General features: G+C 40.8%; 1 protein-coding gene across 1 annotated transcript in view; it reads left to right on the forward strand.

The window, feature by feature from the left end:
* Positions 1-25,718, forward strand: part of LOC126263526 (insulin receptor) — a 102,584-nt gene that overhangs the window by 37,070 nt on the left and 39,796 nt on the right. The window contains exons 8-12 of the mRNA XM_049960620.1: positions 7,446-7,616; positions 11,256-11,460; positions 14,426-14,604; positions 14,707-14,883; positions 23,931-24,079. Of these exons, the coding sequence (XP_049816577.1) occupies positions 7,446-7,616; positions 11,256-11,460; positions 14,426-14,604; positions 14,707-14,883; positions 23,931-24,079 (881 nt within the window). The remainder of the gene's footprint in view (positions 1-7,445; positions 7,617-11,255; positions 11,461-14,425; positions 14,605-14,706; positions 14,884-23,930; positions 24,080-25,718) is intronic.

Consider the following 25,718-nt stretch of genomic DNA (forward strand, 5'->3'; position numbering starts at 1 on the left):
CCTTTTATAATTTTTTTGATTGTTGATTCTGGTATATTAAACTTCTTTTCCAGTTCACAAATTTTAATTTTTACCTTGAAGCCTTTGATAGTATTAAGTTTACACCAAAAGATAATGATTTTCTTCTCTTGCCTGATGCAAATGAATCAGTTCTGCTCCATTTGGATGACATAGTTAGAATATATCACTCGAGCCAGTTCTGTGGATTGAGTGATACTGCACGAAGTACCTCTGAACCTGTCATTAGCTGAACACTGTGTGGATAGAGTGGGGGCAGAACTGCGCAGTGCTCAAACAGATGAATCGCTTAACTTTGGATTTGCAAAAAATGGGGCAATATAAGTCTGCATATAACTGCACCATAGTACTATTGTTTTCAGCTTTGAAGCTGGTTGTGTTCGTTTGGAGTTTTGTGTCTGTACTTCACCTATTTTAAAATATGGTGTTGGTGCGTAAGTTTGTAGCATTTTCCCATAAGTTTTAATAAATACAACAGATACATGTTACAGAGACTCTATTCATCAGTAATATATTCTCCTTCACTGCCAATATATTCTTTAGTCTGCCAATACTGGGGTAAATTTTCAATTCTGCAACATATAATCATGTGGTTTTGATGTGAATAACTTGTCTAGCTATGTTTGGAGTGCATTTTTGCCCGGAAAGGAAATTCCTCGAAGTTTGTTTGGTAGAGAGAGGAAAAATTGAAAATCTGGGGGTGCAAGATCAGATGAATAAGGTGGGTGTGGAATGACTTCATGACTCAACTCCTGTATAGGGTTTTTTGTCAGTCTGGCGGGATTCAGGTGGTGTTATTGTGGAGTAGCATAACTTTCACGAAGTCTTCCTGGTTGTTGTTCTTGGATTGTGTCTGCAAGACATCTCAGTTGTTGAGAATAAATGTCAACAGTGATGATTACCCCTTGGGGAAGCAATTTGTAGTATGTTGTCGCTGTTCCACCAGATACACAGCATTATCGTTTGTGGATACACGCGGGTCTTTGTATGGGGGGCCGCTACTTTGTTTGGGCTCAACCATTCCATTCTTTTCCTTACGTTAGCATAAAGACGGCATTTCGTATCACCAGTAATGATAATGATAGGAGTAGTTGGTTTTGTTTGTGAACCCATTGATGATGAGCAAGCAGAGATGCACATATGGCCCATACTTTTGTGTTTTGACTTGGAGCATGCAGTACCCATACACCCAATATTTGAACTATCCCCACTGCATGCAGAGTTTCACGATGGTGGAATGATCATAGCTCATCGCAGTGCATCACATTTGTCAGTCCTCGAGTACACTGACGTGGCTCATTATGGATTAATGCATTTAAATGCTCTTCATCAAACTCTGAAAGTCTTCCCGAATGTCAAGAGTCACTAATGCCAAAACAATCCTCCTTAAAATGAGAAAACCATTTTCTTGCTGTGCCCTGTCCAAGGGCATTATCCCCATACACGGCGCAGGTGTTCCTGGCTGCCTCTGCTACTGTCACCCCTCTGTCGAACTCAAACAGAAGACTATGTCAGAAATGTTCAGATTTCTGCATCTGCACTCCCATTTTCTAGCATCCAGAGCTCCACTCACTGCCCCCAAATGACGAAAGGACAGTATGTAAACTCAAATAGCAACAGTGAGCTACAAATGAAAAATGACAATTAATAAATAAGCTCTTAGCAATCGGAATATCAATAAGCAAAACAAAAATTGTACAAAGTTATGCACTAATCTAATAGATCCAGTAGTCACAAATGAAAGTATAAGAAACTCTCCTTCCCCAAGAAAAGAACTAACAGTACCTAAAGCTACAATAGTTTCTTGTACTTTTATGTGTGTCTGTTGGCAGTCTAAAGAATTTTGCCACCTGACCATTATTTCCTCTCTTTCATTCAGATGGTCCAGAAGAACTGTGTAGTATCATCAGATGCCCTTTTTTTTGTCACCCATGGTATGTCTTAAGAAGATGTGCTTTGACACCCATTATCTTAGTTTTGTGGTGGATGAAATCAAGTTCACAGTTTTTGGTGCAGGTCCACTGACTTTCTCACCACGTGCAACTGCTGTCTCATTCCTAGTGTGATGATACACACCTGAGCCACAGTAACAAATCAGCACACAGACTATGTTGCTCTTTTTTAACATTCTATGGGCATTGTCAAAGGATTGATTTCACAATCTTCAGTCATCGTCAATAAAATGCAGCACATTTCTTGCCCAGAACATTCTCAATGTTAATCTCTCTTCATCTGTTACATACATATCTAATTCCACATCACATAGTGCTATATTGCGCACTCTCGATGCCTTCAGCCGTTGTTGCAGTATCTACGTCGTCATACTGGGTAGGTTCCCTGTGGTGTGACGTCGGACTAATAAATTACTTCATTTGGAACTACATACTACTAATTCGTATTTCTTCCCTGAAGGAAGCGTTTATTGTTCTGAAATGTAGGAATACTGAGTTTCAGTTGGCAGGCAGTGAATTGCACCTTTGGGATAAGCACTGGGCAACATTTTGTGACAAAAACATACTACCATTTATTTCAATGCTATCTCTCTGTCAAGTTAATACTTTTTCTCTTTGCTCTTGTGATGTGGCCATTGTGAACTGCTGCATCAGTTAAGAAACCAGCCTTATTACTTAATCTGGGATGTAGTGGCAGAGGCATAGCATGCAGAGACTGTGTACAAACTACTTCAGCTGGTATTTCAGATCAACTGTTGCATATTGTTCTGTTAGTTTGTGAGCTTTGACTGCCTTTACTGTTTGCCAATTAGTGATTAGGGCCGGCCGGAGTGGCTGTGCGGTTCTAGGCGCTATATTCTGGAACCGAGCAACCGCTACGGTCGCAGGTTCGAATCCTGCCTCTGGCATGGATGTGTGTGATGTCCTTAGGTTGGTTAGGTTTAATTAGTTCTAAGTTCTAGGGGACTGATGACCTCAGAAGTTAAGTTGCATAGTGCTCAGGGCCATTTGAACCATAGTGATTAGGGCAGGTGTAAGTAAAGTTTGAATGATATCAACAGTGTAAGAAGAGATTGCTACTTACCATAAAGGAGACTCATTAAGTTGCAGGCAGGCACAATAAAAAGACACTGATATAGAGCTTTCAGCCACAGCCTTCATCAGTAAAGACACACACACACACACACACACACACACACACACACAAAAAGCACGTTTCATGCACACACAACCACTAACTCCAGCATCTCGGGCCAGAACGCAACTATCACATGGGATGCAAGCAGCAATCTGGTGGGGGACAGGAAAGGGGTAGGGATAGTAGTGTACGTGTGGGGAGAGAGAGACAAATGCTGTCAGGTGGAATGTGCAGGGACTAGAATGCCGACAGCTGCAGGAGGTTGTGGGAAAGGGATGTGGGCATAAAGAAGCAAAAAAGAAAAGGAGCAGGGAAAGACAGATGGATGCGTTGGCAGAGGGCTGCAAGTAAAAGGGTGGGAAATGAGAATGGGGAGGGATGATAGGACAGAGCGGGAGGAAATTGTTGGGTGGAGGATATAGGGACAGTATGTTACCATAGATTGAGGCTGGAATAATTACGAGAGTGGAGAATGTGTTGTAAGGATAACGCCCATCCACGCAGTTTAGAAAAGCTGGTGGTGTATGGAAGGATCCAGATGGCTTGCGTAGTGAAGCAGCAATTGAAATCAAGAGCGTTATGTTCACAGTTTGGCTGTGGCCATTCCCTGGTGAACAGCTGGTTGGTAGTCATACCAATATAAAAAGCTGTGCAATGATTGCTGCAGAGCTTGTAAATGACATGGCTACTTTCACGAGCGACTCAACCCTTAATGATGACTGGAACAGGAAGTGCTGGGAGAAAGGTGGGAGGGGGGGGGGGGGGGTGGATTGGACAGGTTTTGCACCTGGCTCTTCTACAGGGTACAGGGGCATGATCCTTAACAGAGAGGGGTTGGGATTAGGAATGGCATGGAGATGGACTAGCATGCTATGGAGGTTGGGTGGGCAACAGAACGCCACTTTAGGAGGGATGGGAAGAATCTCTGGTAGGATGTCTCTCATTTCAGGGCATGGTAATAGTTAATCAAATTTTAATTGTGCCAGTCTGCAATTTACCGTTTTTACACGAATCTAAGCTGCACCCGAATCTAAGCCGCACCTGAAAAATGAGACTCGAAATCAAGGAAAAAAAATTTTCCCGAATCTAAGCTGCACCTGAAATTTGAGACTCAAAATTCAAGGGGGGGGATAAAAGTTTTAGACCACACCTCCAAATCAAAACAAAGTTGGTCCATAGTAACATGAGACACAATTTAGGTCAAATGGATGAAGCTACAGTAGTTTGGTTCGAGTCGTAAGCTTAGCAGTTAAGCTTTACCAGGTAGCCATTTGCTATGCATCAGGCTCTCCATCCACATTTATACGGGTAGGCCTACCCTTCCTTTTCCATGTGCTTCATCTGGTTTGAATCGATTGCTTATTTTGCTTTGATCTGATAAGTGCCGTTCTCTTTGTTATAGGTTTTTACGTCACTCTAAGCTGAAAATGCATTATTGTACTGTGTCATGCATTGTTTATCGCAATCTGATAATGAGTGTTTACGGCCTGTTGCCGCTCGCGGCATGACTTGCTTTTGTGCCCGCTAAAGCCGCTTACAATTAAAAAAAAAGAAAGGAATTGTCTCATTAGCGAAACAATGGCAAGAGACTGCTATTTGTTGTTACTTACACTGCTGCTTTCTTTGATAATGATCAACAAGAACCAAATAATAGACTGCATATGATAGAAGATGTTCTGAACAAGAGTTTAGCGAAAATTTTTCTCCATTTGAAAGCTTTGCAGACGCCTCTTTAGTACATTTCATTCTGCACAGAAATTATAATCATCTTAGATTTAAAAATCTATTCAGTTGCCTTGCTTCATTCTGACTGTATCAGTATTCAGCATAAGAATAATACGAATATAAACATGATATGATATGTATATTCTTCCGTGTTTGCTGTTGTCTCATGCTAGTTTCGCAGTTTATTAGGCAGACAGGATTTAAATGAGATAGCAGCAAACGTGAAAGATTATATGGCATAATGTATACATTCGTATTATTCTTATGGTGAAGAGAATACTGCATGTGATTCATGATTCATAAAAGTTCCTATTAGCAACCATCTCTAGTCACAGGTAGGAAAAAATTCAGAACGTAGAGTTGGCCGTATTGACATACATCCCAAGCAATCTTGCCAGTTGGATTTTCGTAGTAGGTTTTTAGTGATGACTTCAAATGCAGAGTGTGTTGTTGTCTTCAGCCCGTAGACTGGTTTGTTGCAGCTCTCCACACTTTTCTATCCTGTACAATGTAGAGCAGCAACACTCATAAAATAAGAATGAAAATAATTTAGAAATTAAAACACTGAAATTTAAAACAAAGTTTTATTAGGTTTGTAATACATCTTATACGAAATGTTTAAAATCTCAGTCATGATTCTGAATCATTATCATTCGATTCTTTGTTGCTCATTTCTTCATACAGAGCATCGTTCCCCATACCATCTAGTGCACTGGATATCGAACATTTTTTAAATGCTTTCTGCACAGTCTGATTTGGAACACACTTCCATGCATCATAAATCCGTTGGCACACTTGTGACAAACTTGCGCGTTTTAGATGTCATGTTGGCGTCAGTTGTCTCTCGCTTTTCGAAAGCCAGTCTGTGTACATGCATTTAAGCTTGTCCTTAAACGATTTATTCAAACAGACCTCAAGTGGTTGCAGAATTGACGTCATCCCACCTGGAATTACTGCCAAGTCCATTTTGCTTTCCTCTTATTTTCGTTTTACTGCAGGTTTTTGTATGGCCTGCGTACGCATCTAATACCAACAGACTGCGTAAACCAAGCATTGCGCCAGGACAACAATTCCACACACGCCTAATCCATTCCAGCACCATGTCCTTTGAAAACCACCCAGTTTCATTTGCTCGTACAATTACAGTTTTTGGAAACACTTCCAATTTCGGTAAATTCTTTCGTTTGAAAACTATGAATGGGGGTAATTTATGTCCATCTGCTGTGCAAGCAAGCATGACTTGAACATTCAAATAATTTGTCTCTCTGCAGTCGCCATTGCCTGACGTTGCTCTCATCAATCCTGTATCGCAGACCTGCAGCACGATTAGAACTTTGTTCTGCAAAGACACCAACAAGCACTTCACAAAATTCCATGAAGTAATAGGTGCCACTATGTGAAATCGTAATGAACTCTAGTGTATCAACTTGTGCAACAATCCTAAAGCCTTGTGCATTGTTGGTATTTTTGTGTAAAGAAAATTATTTTTGTTGCTATGAATATTTGAAAGGCTGCTACGTTTGAAGACGAACAATACGGATTTGCGGTTTACTTCGTTGGATAATGTATGAAAATGCAGTGGTCGAAACTTGGGAGTCAGAAAAAAGCTCGTCTTCTACCTTTTTTTTTTTAATTTATTTACTGACGCAAAGGTTTTGGCGCCAGTATTATCTTTGTGCCTGCAAAGCATGCCTGTGTAGCACTACATATGTTCAACGGCAGAAGTTAGTTGTGGTGGTACCTACCAACATTTTTCAGAACTTCCGCTTACTTTGCACTCGATTCTAAGCCGCAAGCGGTTTTTTGGATTGCAAAAACTGGAAAAAAGTGTGGCTTAGATTTGAGTAAATACGGTAATGTGTCTCCTTCATGGTAAGTAGCAATCCTTTTTTGAAATTCCTACCTGGATTCTCCACTGTTTGGTTTAAGGTTTGAATGAAACTGATTTGTTTACTAAACCGCTGACCTTGTTACCTCTTCATCCATTAACCAAATCATTGATTCATTCATTTAATTTGATTAGAGTGTTGTGTTTCGTAGAGTGTATCATAAAAGAGACTTTCCAGGAATGTGAAACGTGACAAGATGTAAGTTCACAGAGATCAGCACCTATGAAAATAACTTTTGTAGGTTGTTGCAACTGTAACTCTCATATAAACATTTTCAGTAAGTCATGTCTTGCAGCTCTCAAATACTGAAGAAAATACATGTTTAAATGTTTAACAGCAAAGCTGATAGTAACTTACTGGCTGACTAGTCATTGTCACGTGGATCACACCAATCTGGATAATGAAGAACCGAGATACATTTAAGTGTGATGTCATAAGTAGAATCATCCACACCAAACATATCCTAAATACAAATGAGTGGCTTGTGAAAATGGGCAAAGCGTGAAACAAGTCAGCCAGTAATTAAATAACAATTTTGGTGTTAAACATTTAAAAATGTCTTTTCCCTCATTTTTATTTCTCACTTTGTTCAACATTAGTTTTGTGCTCAGAAGGGCACCATAAAAGTATTGAACATTGTGGTGGTTCATGATGTAAATATAAAAAGAAATTAACACTAGGAGGATGTGCAGAGTCGATTCATGATATTGTTTTGTGTTTCAGTGCCAACTCCTCCACAGGTTGTCCGTGCTTTCCCTAACAGCAGCTCAGATATTGTGATTGAATGGAAGCCTCCCTTACAACCCAACGGCAATGTTACTCACTACGTCATTACTGGAGGCTGGGCGCAAGATGATCCAGACAATCTTGAACGGAGAAATTATTGCATGGAACGTAAGTGTTGTGTGCATGGAGTAAAATGCTGTAATCAAGATAATAACACAGTATTTTAAAATCTATTGGCTGTGTATTCATGCTTTTCTGAATAGTTGTAACCATCACCAAAAAAAATTATCAAAATGCTACATCTGCATTCACAAAGCTAACAAAGTTGCTAACAGTTTGAATTGTAACAGACTTTGCATACACTGCTACTATAAAATGGCTGACAGCACTGAAAAATGAAGACACTGCTCAAATATTCAGTAGAATTTTAGAGGGACTCTAGTTGAAAACATTTATAAATTATAAATCGCACAAGCATGTCAGGAGACTGGGTATAATAAAAATTATTCTGAAAAAATGTGGTAGCAGGTAACTGTTACATCAGAACATTGATGCTTAACACCACACTGTCCAGCAATGCCAGGTGGAATTTCCTTTCTGCTGAAGCACTCTGTTATTTTCTAAGAACAGAAACGGGTAGTAATTATTATCTTTTATTCTAGTGTGTAACTGTGTTAAGTAGTTGCTGTGAAGTGTATATACACTGAGGCGCCAAAGAAACAGGTATAGGCCGCTACACTGGCAGGTTATCAAGATTTAAGTGAGTATGAATGTGGTATTACAGTTGGCACACGGATAATGAAACACAGCATCTTTGAGGTAGCGATGAAGTGGGGATTTTCCCGTCGGACCATTTCACAAGTGTACCGTGAATGTTGGGAATCTGTAAAACATCAAATCTCTGACATCGCTGCGGCCAGAAAATGATCATGCAAGAATGGGACCAACACCAACTGAAGAGAATTGTCCAATGTGACAGAAGTGCAACCCTTTGGCAAATTGTGCAGATTTCAATACTGGGCCGCCAACAAGTGTCAAGGTGCGAACCATTCAATGATACATCATCGATACACTGAAAGAATGAATAGTGTTGAAAACATACTTGAGTTCTTAGCTACAAATCATCCTTAGCAAATAGGGAGCATCATGATGGATTCAGGGATTAGTGACCATAAGGTTGGTGTAGTGAGACTAAGGTTGGTGTAGTGAGACTAAATACTGTAACATCAAAACCCACCAAAAATAAACACAAAGTACATCTATTTAAAAGCTCAAGTAAAAATTCTCTTGATGCCTTCCGAAGAGCCGGTCTGCACTCCTTCCAATCTGACTATACAAGTATAGTCCAGATGTGGTTTAAATTCAGAGAAATATCAGTGGTAATTGAAAGATATGTACCATACAAACTAATAAGAGATGGTGCTGATCCCCCATGGCACACAAAACAGGTCAGAATACTGGTGCAGAAGCAATGAAAAAACATGCCAGATTTCAGTGAACAAGGTTGGCGAAGTTTTACACAAACTCGAAACATAGCGCAAACTTCATTGCGAGATGCTTTTAATAGTTTCCACAACAGAACTGTCTAGAAATCGGGCAGAAAATCCAAAGATTCTGTTGCATGTAAAGAGTACCAGTGGAAAGACACAATCAGTATCTTTATTGAACAATAACAATGGTGGTGGTATGGGGGACAGTGCTACTAAAACAGAGTTACTAAACACAGTTTTCCGAAATTCATTCATCAAAGATCATGAACTAAATAGTCCTGAATTCAAATCAGAAACAACTTCCAAAGCAAGTAACTTAGAAGTAGATTTCTTCTGTGCAGCAAAGCAGCTTAAAACACTTAATAAAGGCAAGACCTCCAGTCAAGACTGCATGCTAGTCAGGTTCCTTTCTTAGTAAGATGATACAATAGCCCCATACTTAGCAATCATATACAACTTATTGTTGGTTGAAAGATCTGCACTTAAAGAATGGAAAGTTGTGCAAGTCACATCAATACTGAAGAAAGAAAATAGGAGTAATCTGCTGAATCACAGACCCATATCACTAATGTTGATTTGCATTAGGATTTTGGAACGTCCGTGGAGTATCACCTCCGTTGTGCAACTGAATTCATGATTTCCTGTCAGAAAGGTTACAGTTCATAGTAACTGATGAAAAGTCATCAAGTAAAACCGAAGTAATATCTGGCGTTCCCCAATGAAGTGTTAGAGGTCTTCTGCTATTCCTGATCTACATAAACGATTTAGGAGACAATTGGAGCAGCTCTCATAAATTGTTTGCAGATGATGCTGTCATTTACTATCTTATAAAATGTTGAAAACAAATTGCAAAATGATTTAGATAAGATATTTGTTTAGTGTGAAAAGTGGCAATTGACTCTAAATAATGAAAAGTGTGAAGTTTCTCGCATGGATACTAAATGGAATTGGCTAAATTTCAACTACAGGATAAAACGAGCAAATCCAAAGGCTGTAAATTCAACTAAATACTTAGGGCTTACTATTATGGATAACTTAAATTGGAACAATCACATAGATAATGTTGTGGGGAAAGCTAACCAAAGACTGCGATTTATTTGCAGAACACTTAGAAAATGCAAAAGGTCTATGAAAGGGACTGCATACACTACACTTCTTGTCCATCCTCTTCTGGAGTATTGCCGTGCAGTGTGGGATCTGCATCAGATAGGGTCAATGGAGGACATCAAAAAGGTTCAAAGAAGGGCAGCTAGTTTTGTATTATTGCAAAATAGGGAAGAGAGTGCCATAGAAATGATACATGAATTGGCATGGCAATCATAAAACAAATGCATTTTTCACTACAACAGGATCTTCTCAAGAAATTTCAGTTACCAAATTTGTCCTCAGAATGTGAAAATTTTTGTTGGCAACCACCTAAATAGGGAAGAATGATCTTCATAATAAGATAGGAGAAATCAGAGCTCACACAGAAATATGTACATCTTCGTTTTCCCCTTGGACTGTTCGAGAACAGCACGGTAGAGAAACAGCTTGAAGGTGGTTCGATGAACTCTCTACCAGGCACTTAATTGTGAATTGCAGTGTAATCATGTATATGTAGCTGTAGATGTAGATCTGCAAGGAATAGTGTACCACTGATCTGCAAGGAATAGTGTACCACTGATCTGCAAGGAATAGCGTATCACTTGCAGCCATGTAACTTGGTTTATATCAAGGTTCTCACCAACATGGACTAGATATTAGTGTGGCTGCTCTCAGTGAATGCAGGTCTATCTCAACCAGATTCTGAGTAAACATTGTGAAGTGAGCTGCATGCAATGCATGTTTGAATTTGGGTTTCTCACAAAAGGTCGTTGCTCACAATTGCACATAAAGCTGCATGTCTCCATTGGCTGAATAACCACTGAAGAAATGCAGCTTTATGTGCAGACCGGAGGCACGTAGACCTGTCTGATGTGTTGTGATTTTGCCTCTTGCCCAATAAGGCATTTAAACTGCAGTGTGTGGAGGACGTACATCCAGGTAGAGGTGGTTCTGTAGCATTTTAGGGGTGTTTTTTTGTAACATGACTTGGACACACTCATACAGGTTACCATGAACATAAACCACAATGTTTTCTTCAACATTCTTGGTGACAGAGTATTGCCCTCTCTTTTTGGTCTTTTTATTATGCTGTGAACACTCAGGTATTCCAAGATAACAACACGTCTATTCACAGAGTGCTGCAGACACTGTTTATCAAAGTTCTCATGTGCTGTTTGTGTCTCTTGCACCGGGTTTTATTTGCAATGTTATAGTTTGCCTTTCATTACAGCTCTGGTGTTCTTGGATAAAAAAACGACATATCCACCACTATTGGAAGAAGAAGAATCCAAGGAAGATGATGAGAATGGGGAATGTTGTACTTGCAAGGACTCTGATCAGGATATTGAAAAGATGTCACGCAAAGCGCAAGAAGCTGCAGTTCAAGCACAAATTCACTTTGAGGATTCACTGCAAAATCAGCTATATGTCAAGAGGTAAATAGACCCTCCGCCCTTTCCTGTTGCTACCTCACAGCTGAATTTATGCTTGTTGTTGTTGTTTCGAGGTGAATTAGTTATTCCAGTTTGCACAAAATGGAATAATGAACTTGATTGGATACCTAAAAACTATCATCAGTCAATCATGCTAAATTTTGAAATCAGGTTGTTCTTGTTTTTTCAATTTTAGTCATGTGACTACAGGTACATGAATTTTGTGTAAATACTCTAGTTTCCCATCAATGAGTAAGATGCCAACAAAAATTTATGTAATACTGCAGAATCAAAGGTGAGATATAGAGAATGGACAGAGTGAAGATAACCAGTCAGTGTGTAGTGGAAGTGCTGAGTGGTAATAAAACCCATAAAAGAGAACTGGAGTACTGTAGCTCATCTTTGCCTGTAAGTTGGATTCTTCTAATGAGTGAATACAAATACACACACAATACGATGTCCTCCTTCAGAGCTAACTGACAAAACACACACACACATGGAAACACATTTTCAGTCTTGTTTATATCTCAGTCAACTGCTTAACACCTCAACTGTACAGTAGAGTGGTTGCCGTCATTTGTGCCACTGTTTGTTATTATTTTTTTATAGATTTGTTTGTCTGCTTTCTAACGACTATGAGAAAGTTTGCAACCATTACGAAAGTGCTTTTCATTTATTGTTGTATTAACTGAACCAAGACTTTTTCACCAGTTCACTGTGTTGCCTGTAGTCCGATCCACGAATGATGGTGGTTGACACATGTCGATGCATAGACAGGGATTGCATTATTGACGATTCCAAATGACAGTTGTGGTATGCCCATGCACATGCTTTCTGCTCGAAGAAAGCATGCATCCTACAGATTGTGTCTTTCACTTGCTTCTGCAGAATTTATCACCTACCACCACTATCAGCGATGACAACTCGCAACAAATGGAATAGAAATTCACTAAAGAACTCACTATGATCACTTGCATTAGTCACTGCATTAACAGCCAAGTGCTCACAGTGTTACTGAATGCTCATTGGCTTTCGGAGAATGCATGACATACTTGCACAAAGCAAGTTGCCCACCATCATTCATGACTACAACTATGGTGAGGCCATTTGTCTAACCATTAGATGCCAGTTATACAAATCCTAATGTCACTACAGCTGCTCTGAAGATGTCAGCTTTGTGTGTCTTCTGGTTGTATGCCAATTTTCTTTAGATCTTTTTTCAACATTCATGTGCCGGGATATTTTTCATGTCAGTATCAAGTAAAAAATTTTAAAGAAGCATTTCATCCATTAGGAGTCATTCATTCTTCATATGTGACCATAAAACTGGAATTATGTATGAACTTAGACTATGTGCTGATTTTCTAGATGGTTAATTTTGCTGATATCTTCTGCTACCCTTCTTGTAGACAAGTATTCCCTGCTCTTTCTTTCAACTATGAGGCACAGTATTTTTATTGAGGGCTGCACAGTACATCACAGTTAAAAGTGAGGATATAATAGAGTCGGCAAAGAAAGATCCCTGAGAGTTGCAATAGTCTCGGCACAGCAGCTGTACCCCTCTACCTCAACCAATAATGTAAAGTGATTTTGTATTATTTCTCTGTGACAATGCCTCAGTGCTGTCGCAACAGAAGTCAGTTGTTTTTGCTGCAGCCATTTGTGCTTCACAGCTGAAAGCTGATGGTACACTACTGCAGCTACTCAGTTGTGATTTCTCTAAATAATCTACCAAGGATTCCACTGGAAAAGGAAGAAAGGGAAATTAGACTTTACTGTCCCATTGACATTGATGTCATTAGAGGTGGAGCACAAGCTCAGATTACGAAAGGACGATGAAGGAAATTGGCCATGTCCTTTTCAAAGGAACCATCCTGGACCTATGTAGGGAAATCACAGAAAACCTAAATCTGGATGGCCAGTCCTTCTGAATGTGAGTTCAGTGTGATAACCTCTATGCCACCTTGCTCAGAGATTGGTTCATATGGTTCAAATGGCTCTAAGCACTATGGGACTTAACATATGAGGTCATCAGACCCCTAGACTTAGAACTACTTAAACCTAACTAACCTAAGGACATCACACACATTCATGCCAGAGGCAGGATTCGAACCTGGAACCGTAGCAGCAGCGCGGTTCCGGAATGAAGTGCCTAGAACTGCTCGGCCACAGAGCTGGTGCTCAGAGATTCCATCGGGTTCTGGAACCATGTTGAATATTCCAAACTATGATTTTTACCAGTTCTTTCATTTATGTTTCCTCTTATCTTAAAGAGAATCTGGAGTCAAGGTGATTGAGAAGAAGATTGACAAAGAGAGAAATTTCTCATCACCTGATTAGCATGTTAATCGTCTTCCCAATACCCTTACTGAGGATGATTTGTAAAATTTTTGATGGATTTTTCATTTAAAATTTGTACATGCATAATTAGTGCATGGTAAGTTACATGTTTAAGTTGTCTCTCTCTCTCTCTCTCTCTCTCTCTCTCTCTCTCTCTCTCTCTCTCTCCCTCCCCCTCTTTCTCAGTAAAGTGCACATTGGAATTTATATTGCATCAACTTAAAACTCAACTTGAAACTGAATGTTTTATGTCTTCATGAACTGACTCAAAGCTCTTTCTCAGCTCAGATTCTGCTCCAGCAATTGCAATGTGCACAAAACAAAAAAGTGTGTGATGTAAAATCTGTACAATATAAGGAAGATGCTGTGGAGTTATGTGGATAAAAATGTGAGGTGGCTGAAAGATGACAGATCAAGTCTATAGTAAGATGATGAGGATGATGATAACAAAGAATAAACGTATTTTTCTTACTATGGCAAAAAAAGAGAGAAAAAGATGCTTTTCCAGTGGTGCTAATGAAATAACACTACATTGCAGTTACTTATCAATTTTTAAGAATTGATAATCAAGATTTTGTTGTAAGATGTTTCATTAAATGCATACTTATTGCTATATCTCTCTCTGCAGGCTGCCTGCTGCATCTCCTAAAACAAAAAGGTCTGTCTCTCATTGGACTTACCATTCACAGACCTCTGACATCAAAGAAAAGGATAGCCTAAAATTTCCTAGTTTACATTATGACAATGAATACTTTGGGGCGGGTCAGTCCATGCTGATACCAAGTAATGGCAATAATAGCTCAAAGAGTAAGTACGCATTACTTACAGATAAAATTATAAGAAAATATGGAAATTAGCTTAGCTGGTGCTGTCTATGCTTTGTATATATGTATGTATGTTTTCTTCTAGATGGGCAGTTTATGTACAAAGTTTATCAAGTCAACACTCTGGTTGTACATAATCTTAAACATTTTGCTGCATATACTGTCGGTGTACAAGCTTGCCGAGAGTTGGAGGGTAATGAAACTGAGAATACTACAAACTGCAGTCCTAAGAAGATTGTTACTGTGCGAACTCATGCAAATGGTAAGATCCAAATAAGTTCAATTTCTCATTTTTCAACTTTAGTATGTGATAAAAATCAGTGATTCATATATTCAGTTTTGTGGAGATGAAATTTATGTAACACTCAGATTAGAAGAAGATGTCTGTGTCAGTTGTCTTCAGTTGATGATTTTATTTTGAATGTTCATCTGCAACTTGCTCTTCCTCACTCCCACATTTGTTTTATGTAGTAGATATAACATGACACGAGATATCTTGGAATATGGAACAAAACCTAAAATGCTCTAGAATGACGAAGAAGCTGTTACAAACTAAGCGTGTGCTTCCGGATGTTCTGCTGAGGTGTTTTCATTTTATGCACGGCTATAAATAGAGACGTAAGCCCAATAGTGTTTGGAGTCCAAGCAGCAAGTACACATAACAGCAAGACTCTCAGCACCTGGAAAATACGGCAGGGTTAGTGATCGAAATATTTTCCATAAAGTGGAAACAACAATTCAGTAGAACAAAGGGATCACACCATTAATCAGTCACACCAAGAAAACCTCAGAGAACTGTTACAAACTGCTTGTATGTGCTACTTTAAACAACAATATTTATGACAACTGGAATGGAGTTGAGACACACACGTATGTAAAAACACAGTGAGGTTCAGCTATGTTTTTAAATTTATTTGTGAATTTTTTGATTACTTTCATCTTTCTAGAGCTGTTTCAAATCTAGTGGTTGCTAACAGTGTTCCTTTTCTGTGATGAACACTGTCAACATTAGTGTTTCACTTGGATTTGGAATATATTTAGCATTCATAAAAGTTTTGCTTATACATTCCAATTAAGGTCACTTCATTTAATCTTTGATAGTTAAATGATTGTAAATGAATGTTTTACACGACAGCAGAACTTTTACAATTATGTTAATCAGTTGCTATCCACCTACCACCTGTGGACACATGCAAGTACGAATGTCGATATTTGTTAAAAGAGGTACTTCTCATCATTCTGCGAGTAAGTAGTCTTACTCTCTTAGAAATACATTCCATGTTTGTGGATAGCTTACTAAACTTATTTTGCACTAGAGTAGAAAATTCCATTCTGAAACAAATATAAGAACTCAGTCCCCATACAGAAACTGTATTTATGTACTGTATTGTGAAAGCGTAGCCCACAGTTCATTTAAAATTATTATTAGTCATTAAAGAGTTATTATAGAGTCATTTCAGTGTCTTCCAGAGTTTTCTTAAAGTTTGGTGTCTCCTTTGCATAGTATTTGTCATCATCAGCTGCTTGAAGTCCACTGCTGAATAATGGCCTCCTCCAGACTTTTGCATGCCTTATTGCCTCCAAACAATGAAAACTCCAGGTTGGAATATCAACAATATCAGGAAAAGGATAAATTGCTACTCACCTTAAATATGACGTGACGGGTTGCAGACAGGGACAACGAAAAGAATGTTACACACACACACACACACACACACACACACACACACACACACACACACACACACACACACACACACACACATATTCACAAAAGCAATCACACCTCATACACACGTGACAGTCATCTCCAGCAACTCAGACCGGAATGCAACTGTTACATTGAATGAAAGCAGCAATCTGTAGGGTTGTGGGGGGGGGGGGGGCATGGAAGGAGGAGGGATAGCAGGTTATGGATGGCGGGAGAGAAGACTGCTGTCTGATGGAGTGTGCAGAGACTGCCAGGCATCAGGAGGCTGTGGGGTGGGATGGTGCGGTGGGGAGAGGGTGGCTGTCCTGTGCAAGCCTCTTAATCTTTGCAAAACCATGGCAATCTACATCCATTTGAACCTGCTTACTACACGCATCAAAAAGAGTTTTGCAGCGCCTCGGTTCTGAGAGTCTTAGAACCTGTACAGAAAATTGGAATAGTGATCAATATAGACATCATTTCCGCCTTTTTTATTGCTCCTGAAAGCCACACATTGCATGTTGTACCATGATACAGCAAGACATTCAGAGGTGGTGGTCCAGATTGCTGTACACATCGGTACCTCTAATACCCAGCAGCATGTCCTCTTGCATTGATGATGATTCGTCATGGCATACTATCCACTAGTTCATCAAGGCACTGTTGGTCCAGATTGCCCCACACCTCAATGGTGATTGGGCGTATATCCCTCTATTGGAGTGGTTGGTGGGCCACGTTGTCCATAAACAGCCCGTTTCAATCCATCCCAGACATGTTGGGTAGAGTTCATGTCTGGAGGACTTACTGGCAACTCTAGTCCTTATCCTGAAGAAAGTCATTCACAAGATGTGCACGATGGTGGCACGTCCATGAAGACAAATGCCTCGCCAATATGCTGCTGATATGGTTGCAGTATCGATCGGAGGATGGCATTCACGTATCGTACAGCCGTTACGACGCGTTCCAAGACCACCAGCCGCATACGTTGGCCCCACATAATGCCACCCCAAAACATCAGAGAACCTCCACCTTGCTGCACTCGCTGGACAGTGTGTCTAAGGCATTCAGCCTGATCGGGTTGTCTCCGACAATTGTCTGGTTGAAGGCATATGTGACACTAATCGGTGAAGAGAATGTGATGCCAATCCTGAGTGGTCCATTCGGCATGTTGTCTGGCTCATCTGTACCATGCTGCATGGTTGCAAATATGGTCCTCACCATGGACGTCGGTTGCGCATCATGCAGCCTATTGTGCACAGTTTGAGTCATAACACAACATCCTGTGGCTGCATGAAAAGCATTATTCAACATGGTGGCATTGCTGTCAGGGTTCCTCCAAGCCATAATCCATAGGTAGCGGTCATCTATTGCAGTAGCAGCCCTTGGGCAGCCTGAACGAGGCATGTCATCGACAGTTCCTGTCTTTCTGTATCTCCTCCATTCTGAACAACATCGCTGTGGTTCACTCTGAGACGCCTGGGCACTTCCCTTGTTGAGTGCCCGTCCTGGCACAAAGTAACAATGTGGATGCGATTGAACCACGGTATTGATCGTCTAGGCATGGTTGAACTACAGACAACACGAGGTGTGTACCTCCTTCCGTGGAATGACTGGAACCGATCGGCTGTCGGACCCCCTCCATATAATAGGCGCTGCTCGTGCATGGTCGTTTACATCTATTGGCAGGTTTTGTGACATCTCAGAACAGTCAAAGGGACTGTGTCTGTGATACAATATCCACAGTCATCATCTATCTTCAGGATTATGGGAACCAGGGTGATGCACAAACTTGTTTTGATGTGTGGATATTCAAGCCTATGTATTCCTATACAATTTTTATTCACAGCACTTGCTTCAATTACCAAATTGGCACCTCCTTGATGACTCAGAATGTGTTCTGTCAACTGATCCCTTCTTCTACTCAAGTATGCCATGTATTTTTTTTTCTCGAGTTTGAATCTGTTGTGTTTGCATATCAGCAACCATTATGCCCTTGTTGCTAATGACAAATGAGTGGAAGGTGGCCAAAGGATATGGCACCTTAGGCACCTGGAAAGGCAAGCAAAAGATAGTTGACAAATATGCAGTTTAAGTAAATATATTGTACTCACCTTATTCCAAAGAACTGCTACACTGCTGTAAACTTTTACGGCCTTGGTTTGCAATTATCAGAGGTCTGGGTGTACATCTGTAATCATCAAATATTTGTCGATAGAGCTAACTACCAACAACTTGGAGTAATTTTAGGCACCAACTAACAATACAGAACCCTCACTAGGAGCATGGAACTAAAAGTAGAAGTAGTGACTGGTGTCCAGGAGGCCGCTGCTTATAACACTGTCCTGCCGTCATCATTGGTTGGTGGACTGGAGATTCTTGATTGGTGGCAGTGTTCAAAGTGCCACTCGTGGTGCCCACAGGAAACTTCAAGGTGTCCTCCCCTGTTGAACCCCTTACCATTGTTGCGTAGTGATGATTGCTTTAACAACAGTGGGGTGAGGGGGAGTGTGGATGCAGGAAAAGGAAATGCTGAGGATTATTGATCTGAAGCTGTGGCTGAAGTCAAGCCCCTGTCAGAGCCCCAGAGAAATGAGGTGGAGGGCGTGCCTCTGCATCCAGCAATTGTGCGAGGTCTTCTGCGGGTCAAACCTCAATGGCATCGGACCCCTCGCCAACTGCGGAATGGAGGGAACCGTTGCCTGTAGACATCTGCTGTCAGCTTGGTGACAAATCAGGTGTATGGTCCAGGTCTTTCAGTTCAGGGCAAGGTGCTGATGATGCTGTGCCCCAAGTAGCCGGAGGGGGTGTAGGCTGCATCATCCAGCAGGCTATGAATCTGGGAACAAAGAGTCAGTGGCAAGATCACACAGTCTACAGGTGCAAAATTGATTCAGGTGCCACCACTGCAATGTCCCTGGATCCTATATAAAAACATGGAAGTTGCTGAGCAAATTTATGACAGTGCCCCATTCCTAGCACTCCCGACCACTAATTGACCTGAAAAAAAAAAAAAAGGGACAGAAAAATAGAAACAAGAGGGAGTCATTAGGTTTGTAAAAAAAAAAAAAGAATAGACAGAAAAATAGAAACAAGAGGGAGTCATTAGGTTTGTATATTGCCTGAGCAGGCAGAGTACGTGCCGGCCGCCACAGTGGGTGCAGCAACTGGAGCAAGGTGCAGTGATTCTGTCTGTGAAGTAAGTCAGCCAGCCAGAATGAAATTTTCACTCTGCAGCAGTGTGTGCACTGATATGAAACTTCCTGGCAGATTAAAACTGTGTACCGGACTGAGACTCAAAATCGGGACCTTTGCCTTTTGCGGGCAAGTGCGCTACCAACTGAGCTCTCCAAGCACGACCCTTGACCCGTCCTCATTGTGGGGTCCTGTCCACTCATCTCTTGTAGGGTGCCAAAAGGATGCAGCTTTCTCAGATAGCTATCCAACAATTCAAGCAAATCACATTAATAGTCTTTATTGCAATAAGGAAGATTGACAATGTTTAACTTTGAATTTACAACGGTGTCGCAAGTGATGGGCAACATGGAAACAATGTCTTTCGCCATAGCCAATGTCCACACAAGCAATGGATATGAATCACTAATAACAGCTGTCGTAGCACTCTCTGCTAGGCCAGGTGTAGTACTGTGCGGACGAGGCTGGCAGGAGCGGCACTTATATTCTCTTCTTGTAGAGGCAGTTCCTGTCATGGCATGGTCCTAGTCAGCGGGCTATTGGCTGACGTTGTGTCACAGTCTTCTCTGCTCTTGCTTTCTTCTTCTTCGTGCCAGTGCTTGTGGCTATGCCGGAACACTCACAGCTTTACTTCTGCTAGTACCTCATCTCCTTACCTTTCAAACCTAACAGAAGTTCTGCTGTGAACCCTGCAAGACTAGCACTTCTGGAAGAAAGGATATTGCGCAGACAAGGCTTACCCATGTGAAGGTGGCAGAAGTAAAGCTGTGAGGATGGGTCATGAGTCGTGCTTGGATAGCTCAGTCAATAGAGCACTTGCCCGTGAAAGGCAAAGGTCCCGAGTTCGAGTCTCGTTCCATCACACAGTTGTAATCTCTCAAGAAGTTTCATTTCTGCTGGTGATGCACCATTGTGAAGCTTGGAATTGCAGTGCAACAAGAAGAGCAGCAAAGCTTGGTCCCATATATGGTGCGTGCAAAGTTTATCCATCTGCTGCTTAAAAGTGTGAATGAAGCATTCCACTTCTCCATTGGAATGTGGACAAAAAGGCATGCTTGTGTGTGACAAATCTCGTTGGCTGTACGTAAGTCTTTGAATCCTGCAGGTGTAAATTTTGATCCATTGTCAGTCACAAGCAACTCTTGTTGATCCTCAAGAGAAAATACGTATTGCAAGGCTTGAAGAGTGCAACATGTTGTCGTAGAGTGCAGAGGAACCACAAGAGGAAACTCTCTACAGAGTGCAGAACATAAAACTAGCCTGTCCTATACAGTGATAATGTTGTAGTGCATGCACGTCAGTAATAATGGAAAGCATGGAAAACGAAAAATGTCTACCAAGCAGTTGCACATGAACTAACCATTTCCTCTAATGTACCGACACTGTGCAGAACTTTTTTGTTATGTAAGACAGCTTCAGCTGCAGACAGTGAAACTTGTCAAAAGCAGTTGAGAAAAAGGTTTTGTTGTGTGAAGGTGGGTTAGTGAGAGTGTGTGATAATGCCATGTTTGTTATCTAGGTGGGTTGCCATTGTTGAAGCGTTCATTCGCACTGAATCTTTGATGGAAACAAAGAATTTGATTCAGGAGAAATTTCCAGGACGTTCTGTGCCAGCAAAAAAGGATCATACATGAGTTGATTGAAAAGTGGTGGCGTAGAGTATCAGTTCAAAATGCTGCCAGGAACAGATCACAAGCTGTCTGCACACCTGAATTAAAGAGGCAGGTGCAGAAGGTAATGACAAGAAGTCCTCACGAATCAACCAGGAAATTGAGTCAGCAGGTTCTTGCAAGTGAGAGAAGTTGCAGATGTGTGTTAAGGAGATGGAAGATAAAACCATACCAGATAAGTGTTGTGCAAGAATTGAAGGAGCCTGACCTACAGAAGAGAGTGTATTTATGTTCATGGCTGTTGAGAAGTGTTGCCAGTGGTGTCTTAAGGCTCATCATGAGTGACGAGACATGGTTTCACCTGTTTGGCTACATAAATTTCCAAAACAACTGGTACTGGTCTACAGAAAATCCACACATAATCCACCAGGTACCCTTGCAAGTCGAGAACATTGGTGTTTGCTGTGCCATTTCCACCAGATGGGTTAGGGGTCCCGTATTGTTTGAGACGACAGTGAGCAGTGACGTGTGTTTGGGAATCCTGGAGGAGTTTTATTTAGACCTGACAGAAGAGGAGCATCAGGGGACAGTTTTACGGGTGCACCCGGTATATACGCTGAGGACAATCAGCCAATGAGTGTTCCATTAGGGTCCATCAAAATCCAAATGCAAGCATTGCTGAGGCCCTTCAGGCTTCAACCAATCAAATAGTCATAAAAGAGGGGCTGCCTCCATGCATGAGCATGGCACTGTGCCATCATCTGCTTTATTTGTGAGTCCTTGTCAAACCATGTGCAATGTTGATAAGCTGATCGGGGGAGGGGGGGGGGGGGGGGGTGGACCACTCCACAGAGACCCTGATGAATCAAACTATGAACATGCCTGTGAAGAACCTTTGGAATGACCGCATGTAGTTGTTCAGATTCAGTACATAGCAGTAGGACACCTTGTAGCACAGACAAGTAATGCTGACGTGCAAAGTACGGGCAAACAATTTATTTGACATGTGAGGTCAACCAGTGTGGATGTAATGTAACAGAATCTGCAAGTCCAGATCCACTGCTATTGCCTGGCAACCTTCTAGAGATCTTTTGGAAACTGGTGCAGCATGTCTTGAGTCATGTGCATCCATGTGGAAAGAAGATGCTTCTGATCTGTCAAAGTCTGGATCTGGTTCCAAGGGAAGACAGTAAAGCATGTCTGCATTGCCATGCTTGTATGTGGGCCTGTACATTATCTCATATTGATAGTGTGATAAGATGAAAGCCAGTATTGCAGTTTCTGCGCAGTGTGATTCACGATTGGCTTGGCCGAATTGAAAAGTGACTGCAAAGGCTCATGGTCAGTAACTAAGTAGAACTTTCTTCCATACAAATACTAATGAAATTTTATCACTGCATAGATGATGGCAAGAGCCTCCTTTTGTGTTTGTCAATAATTTCTCTGAAAGCTATTGGTCTGTCAGCAGGACCAATCCTGTATGATAGTATAGTGCCAATGCCATACAAAGAGGCATCCACAACCAAGACCACACGTTCGGAAGAATCAAAATGAACTAGGCAACGATCACTGAGGAAAGAGTCTTTGAGTCATCAAAAAGCAATGTCACATTCATGGGACCACACAAAAGCTATTTTCTTGCAGCAAAGGATTTGTAGTGGTGCCACAGCCTGAACTGCACTTGGAATGAGGTGGATGTAATACACCAGCTTCACTAGCATTGAATGCAGTTCAGTAAAGTTCTCTGGAGGTTTGAGGTCAAAAATGGCATGCAAGTGCGAATGTGTCAGATGAACACCCCGAGAATCAATTACATGCTCCAAGTAGTCAACTTCAGTTTGAAAGAACATACACTTGTCTCTATTGTATTTAAGGCCTGCCTCTGATGACATTTGGAACATGGTGCAGAAATTACTAAGGTGCTTGTTTGCTGAGCAGCCTAACACCACTATATCATCTAAATAATTTGTGCACGAAGGCAGAGATGCAATTAATTGATGTGAATAGTGCTGGAGAATTCCTGGTGTGGATGCACTACTGAAAGGTAACTGCTGGACTTCAACAGCTGCTTAAAACCTGTGCCATGTGGTTTCTTACCCCCAATGCAAGCTTCTCTGAATTACACACTCTGATCGCAAAATCTTCGTGGCCTGAATCTACAATAGCCCTGTCCCGCAACTGCTTTAATCCCTGTCACTGTGCCTGTTCTCTACTGTCTCCCTCTTCGTCTGTTCTGTTTTCTCCTCCTGGTCCCCTTCTCCATGTCATTGTGCACATTGCCTGTGGCCTACAGTGAGCCAAACTTCCCTCCTGCTCTCCACCTCCTTTTCTCTCCCTTTGCCCCCTCCACCTGATATGAACCCTCACCACATTTGAGCTGCAATGCCATCAAAATGCCAGGGAAATGTAGTTGTGCAGGTGTGAATGTTCTTATGTATCCTGTTATGAAGAAGTATTCATCTTAAAGCTTAGCAATGCCCTCAGTCTTGTTATGTGCCTCTTGGTGACTAAACAGCTCAACTATAAAGTGAGTCATTTACCTTTTCTTTTCCGTTACCTGTACTTATTTATATCCCATTAGGGACTTGCAGTTACCATCTTCATTTTATAAAAATATATTCTGTGAATGAATGAAAGAAGAAGTGATGTAACTGTGTCACAAATGTTAGTTTCTGTTGAATATGTCCTGTGAGATTGTTAAAATTTTGTAGAAATCTAAATTTACTAGTTTGGATGTTTCATTCTTTCATACACTGTTGGTGTGCTTATTCCCCTCACTTTCTACATGTTGCTAGAACATTGTTCTAAATTTTTCAGAGACAGCAGATAACATCAACCCTCAAACTCTTACTGCAGAAGTGAATCAAACTGTAGGCACTGTCAAACTGAGGTGGGAAGAGCCCAAACAACCTAATGGAATAATTGTGACATACCAGATTGAGTATGGACGTGTTGATAGAGTCCCGGTAAGTACGCATTTTGGCTATCCAAAAATTTTCTTGCACAAGTACAGTATTTTTAAAAAAAGTATTTCTTTGTGTGTCTGATGAGTGAGGAATGTATCTGAAATGTTGCTAAACTGTTACAATTTCCACCATTTCTGCAGTGTGTTTTTCTGGTTCTGCAAACTGTACGTTGGGTCCTCTCATCCTGGGGTTAAGTGATCTGCCTTTCTGCTTTAACCTTTGCCAACATATCCCTCTCTCCTCCATGGAGTGGAAACTAACATTTCCGAAAGCTAGGATAGCAACAACAATTTTACTTTCACCTGTCTTTTGGCAGAACTGTATATTACATCTCTTGAAGATAAGTGTTGGTCAGCAGTTCTATTTCGCAATATGTTAAGATGTATGTTTTAAGTTTAGTGTAATTAAGTTACAAAACTTTTCAAACACAAGAAACAGCATGTTTCACATGAAATCTGATATCTCTTGTCAATATGTTTGGAAAACAACCAGCCACTAATTTCACGACATTTAGTTTCCCATGTATAGTTTTATTGTTGGACAATCAAAGGCTTTCTCTTGTTTATATGAACTAGAACTTTAATAGCGAGTCATTCATGTATGTCTTTTCCTGTAGTAAAATCTTCTACAAAAACTAAACAGTGAAGTAGTTATGAAAGGAAGGGAAGGGGAGTCAGCATCCTAGTGTGACTGACCTCTCTCTCTCTCTCTCTCTTATTTTTCTTACGAAATACTGGAAGGAGATAATCTTCTTCTGTTAGACAGGGAGTTTCAAGAGGAATATACCTATTACAAAGTATTATGTTGTCAAAACTGTACCATGGCTAATTTATTGGAGGAGTGAATACATTTATGCTCATTGGCGCTAGATGTTGGGTGTCTTCTGTTTACTTGTTTACCATCAGAGGTTGCAAAATGGCTACTCTACAGCAGAAATCACTTTGTTTTCTCGAGTTTGTGAAGTGTGATTCCATGATGTCAGTGCAAAGACTGATCTTCCAAAAGGCTGGACCATTCACAGGTGGTATCGATAATTTGTAGACACAGGATGTGTATGTAAAGGAAGGAGCTCTGGCCACTCTTGTGTTTCTAGAAAAAATGTTGCATGAATTCTAACTGCTTTCCAGTGTAGTCCTAAAAAAGCAACACGACCAGCTGGTCGGGAGTTACAACTCCCTACAACAACATTTGTCATATTTTAAATTACAGGCTCTACATCATGATGACAAACACAAAAGTGTGTCATTTTCGAACAAGCTTCAGAATGCTATTGACAGTGATGATTATGCTTCTATGCAATGCATTGTGTTCAGTGATGGAATTGACTTACTACCTTTATGGGAAAGTAAACAAACAAATTCAGGACCTACAGAAAACAATGTACACAATGAACATGTAGAAGATTCACCCAAAGTCAGTGTGTTTTGTGTGCTATCTGATCCACCTGTTTACGGCCCATTGTTCTTTGATTGAAACACTGTTAACAGTCAGCAATACTTTGCTGTGTTACAAAACTGTTTGTTTCTAAGGCTAAACAAGAGCAACTTCATTTTTCAATGAGGCAGGTTACCCCCTTACTGGTGTAGCCAAGTTCATGAATTTCTGAATGAAATACTCCCGGGCCATGGGATTGGTTGTC

Source organism: Schistocerca nitens, chromosome 6 (genome assembly GCF_023898315.1).
Source record: "Schistocerca nitens isolate TAMUIC-IGC-003100 chromosome 6, iqSchNite1.1, whole genome shotgun sequence".
Classification (NCBI taxonomy): Eukaryota; Metazoa; Arthropoda; class Insecta; order Orthoptera; family Acrididae; genus Schistocerca; species Schistocerca nitens.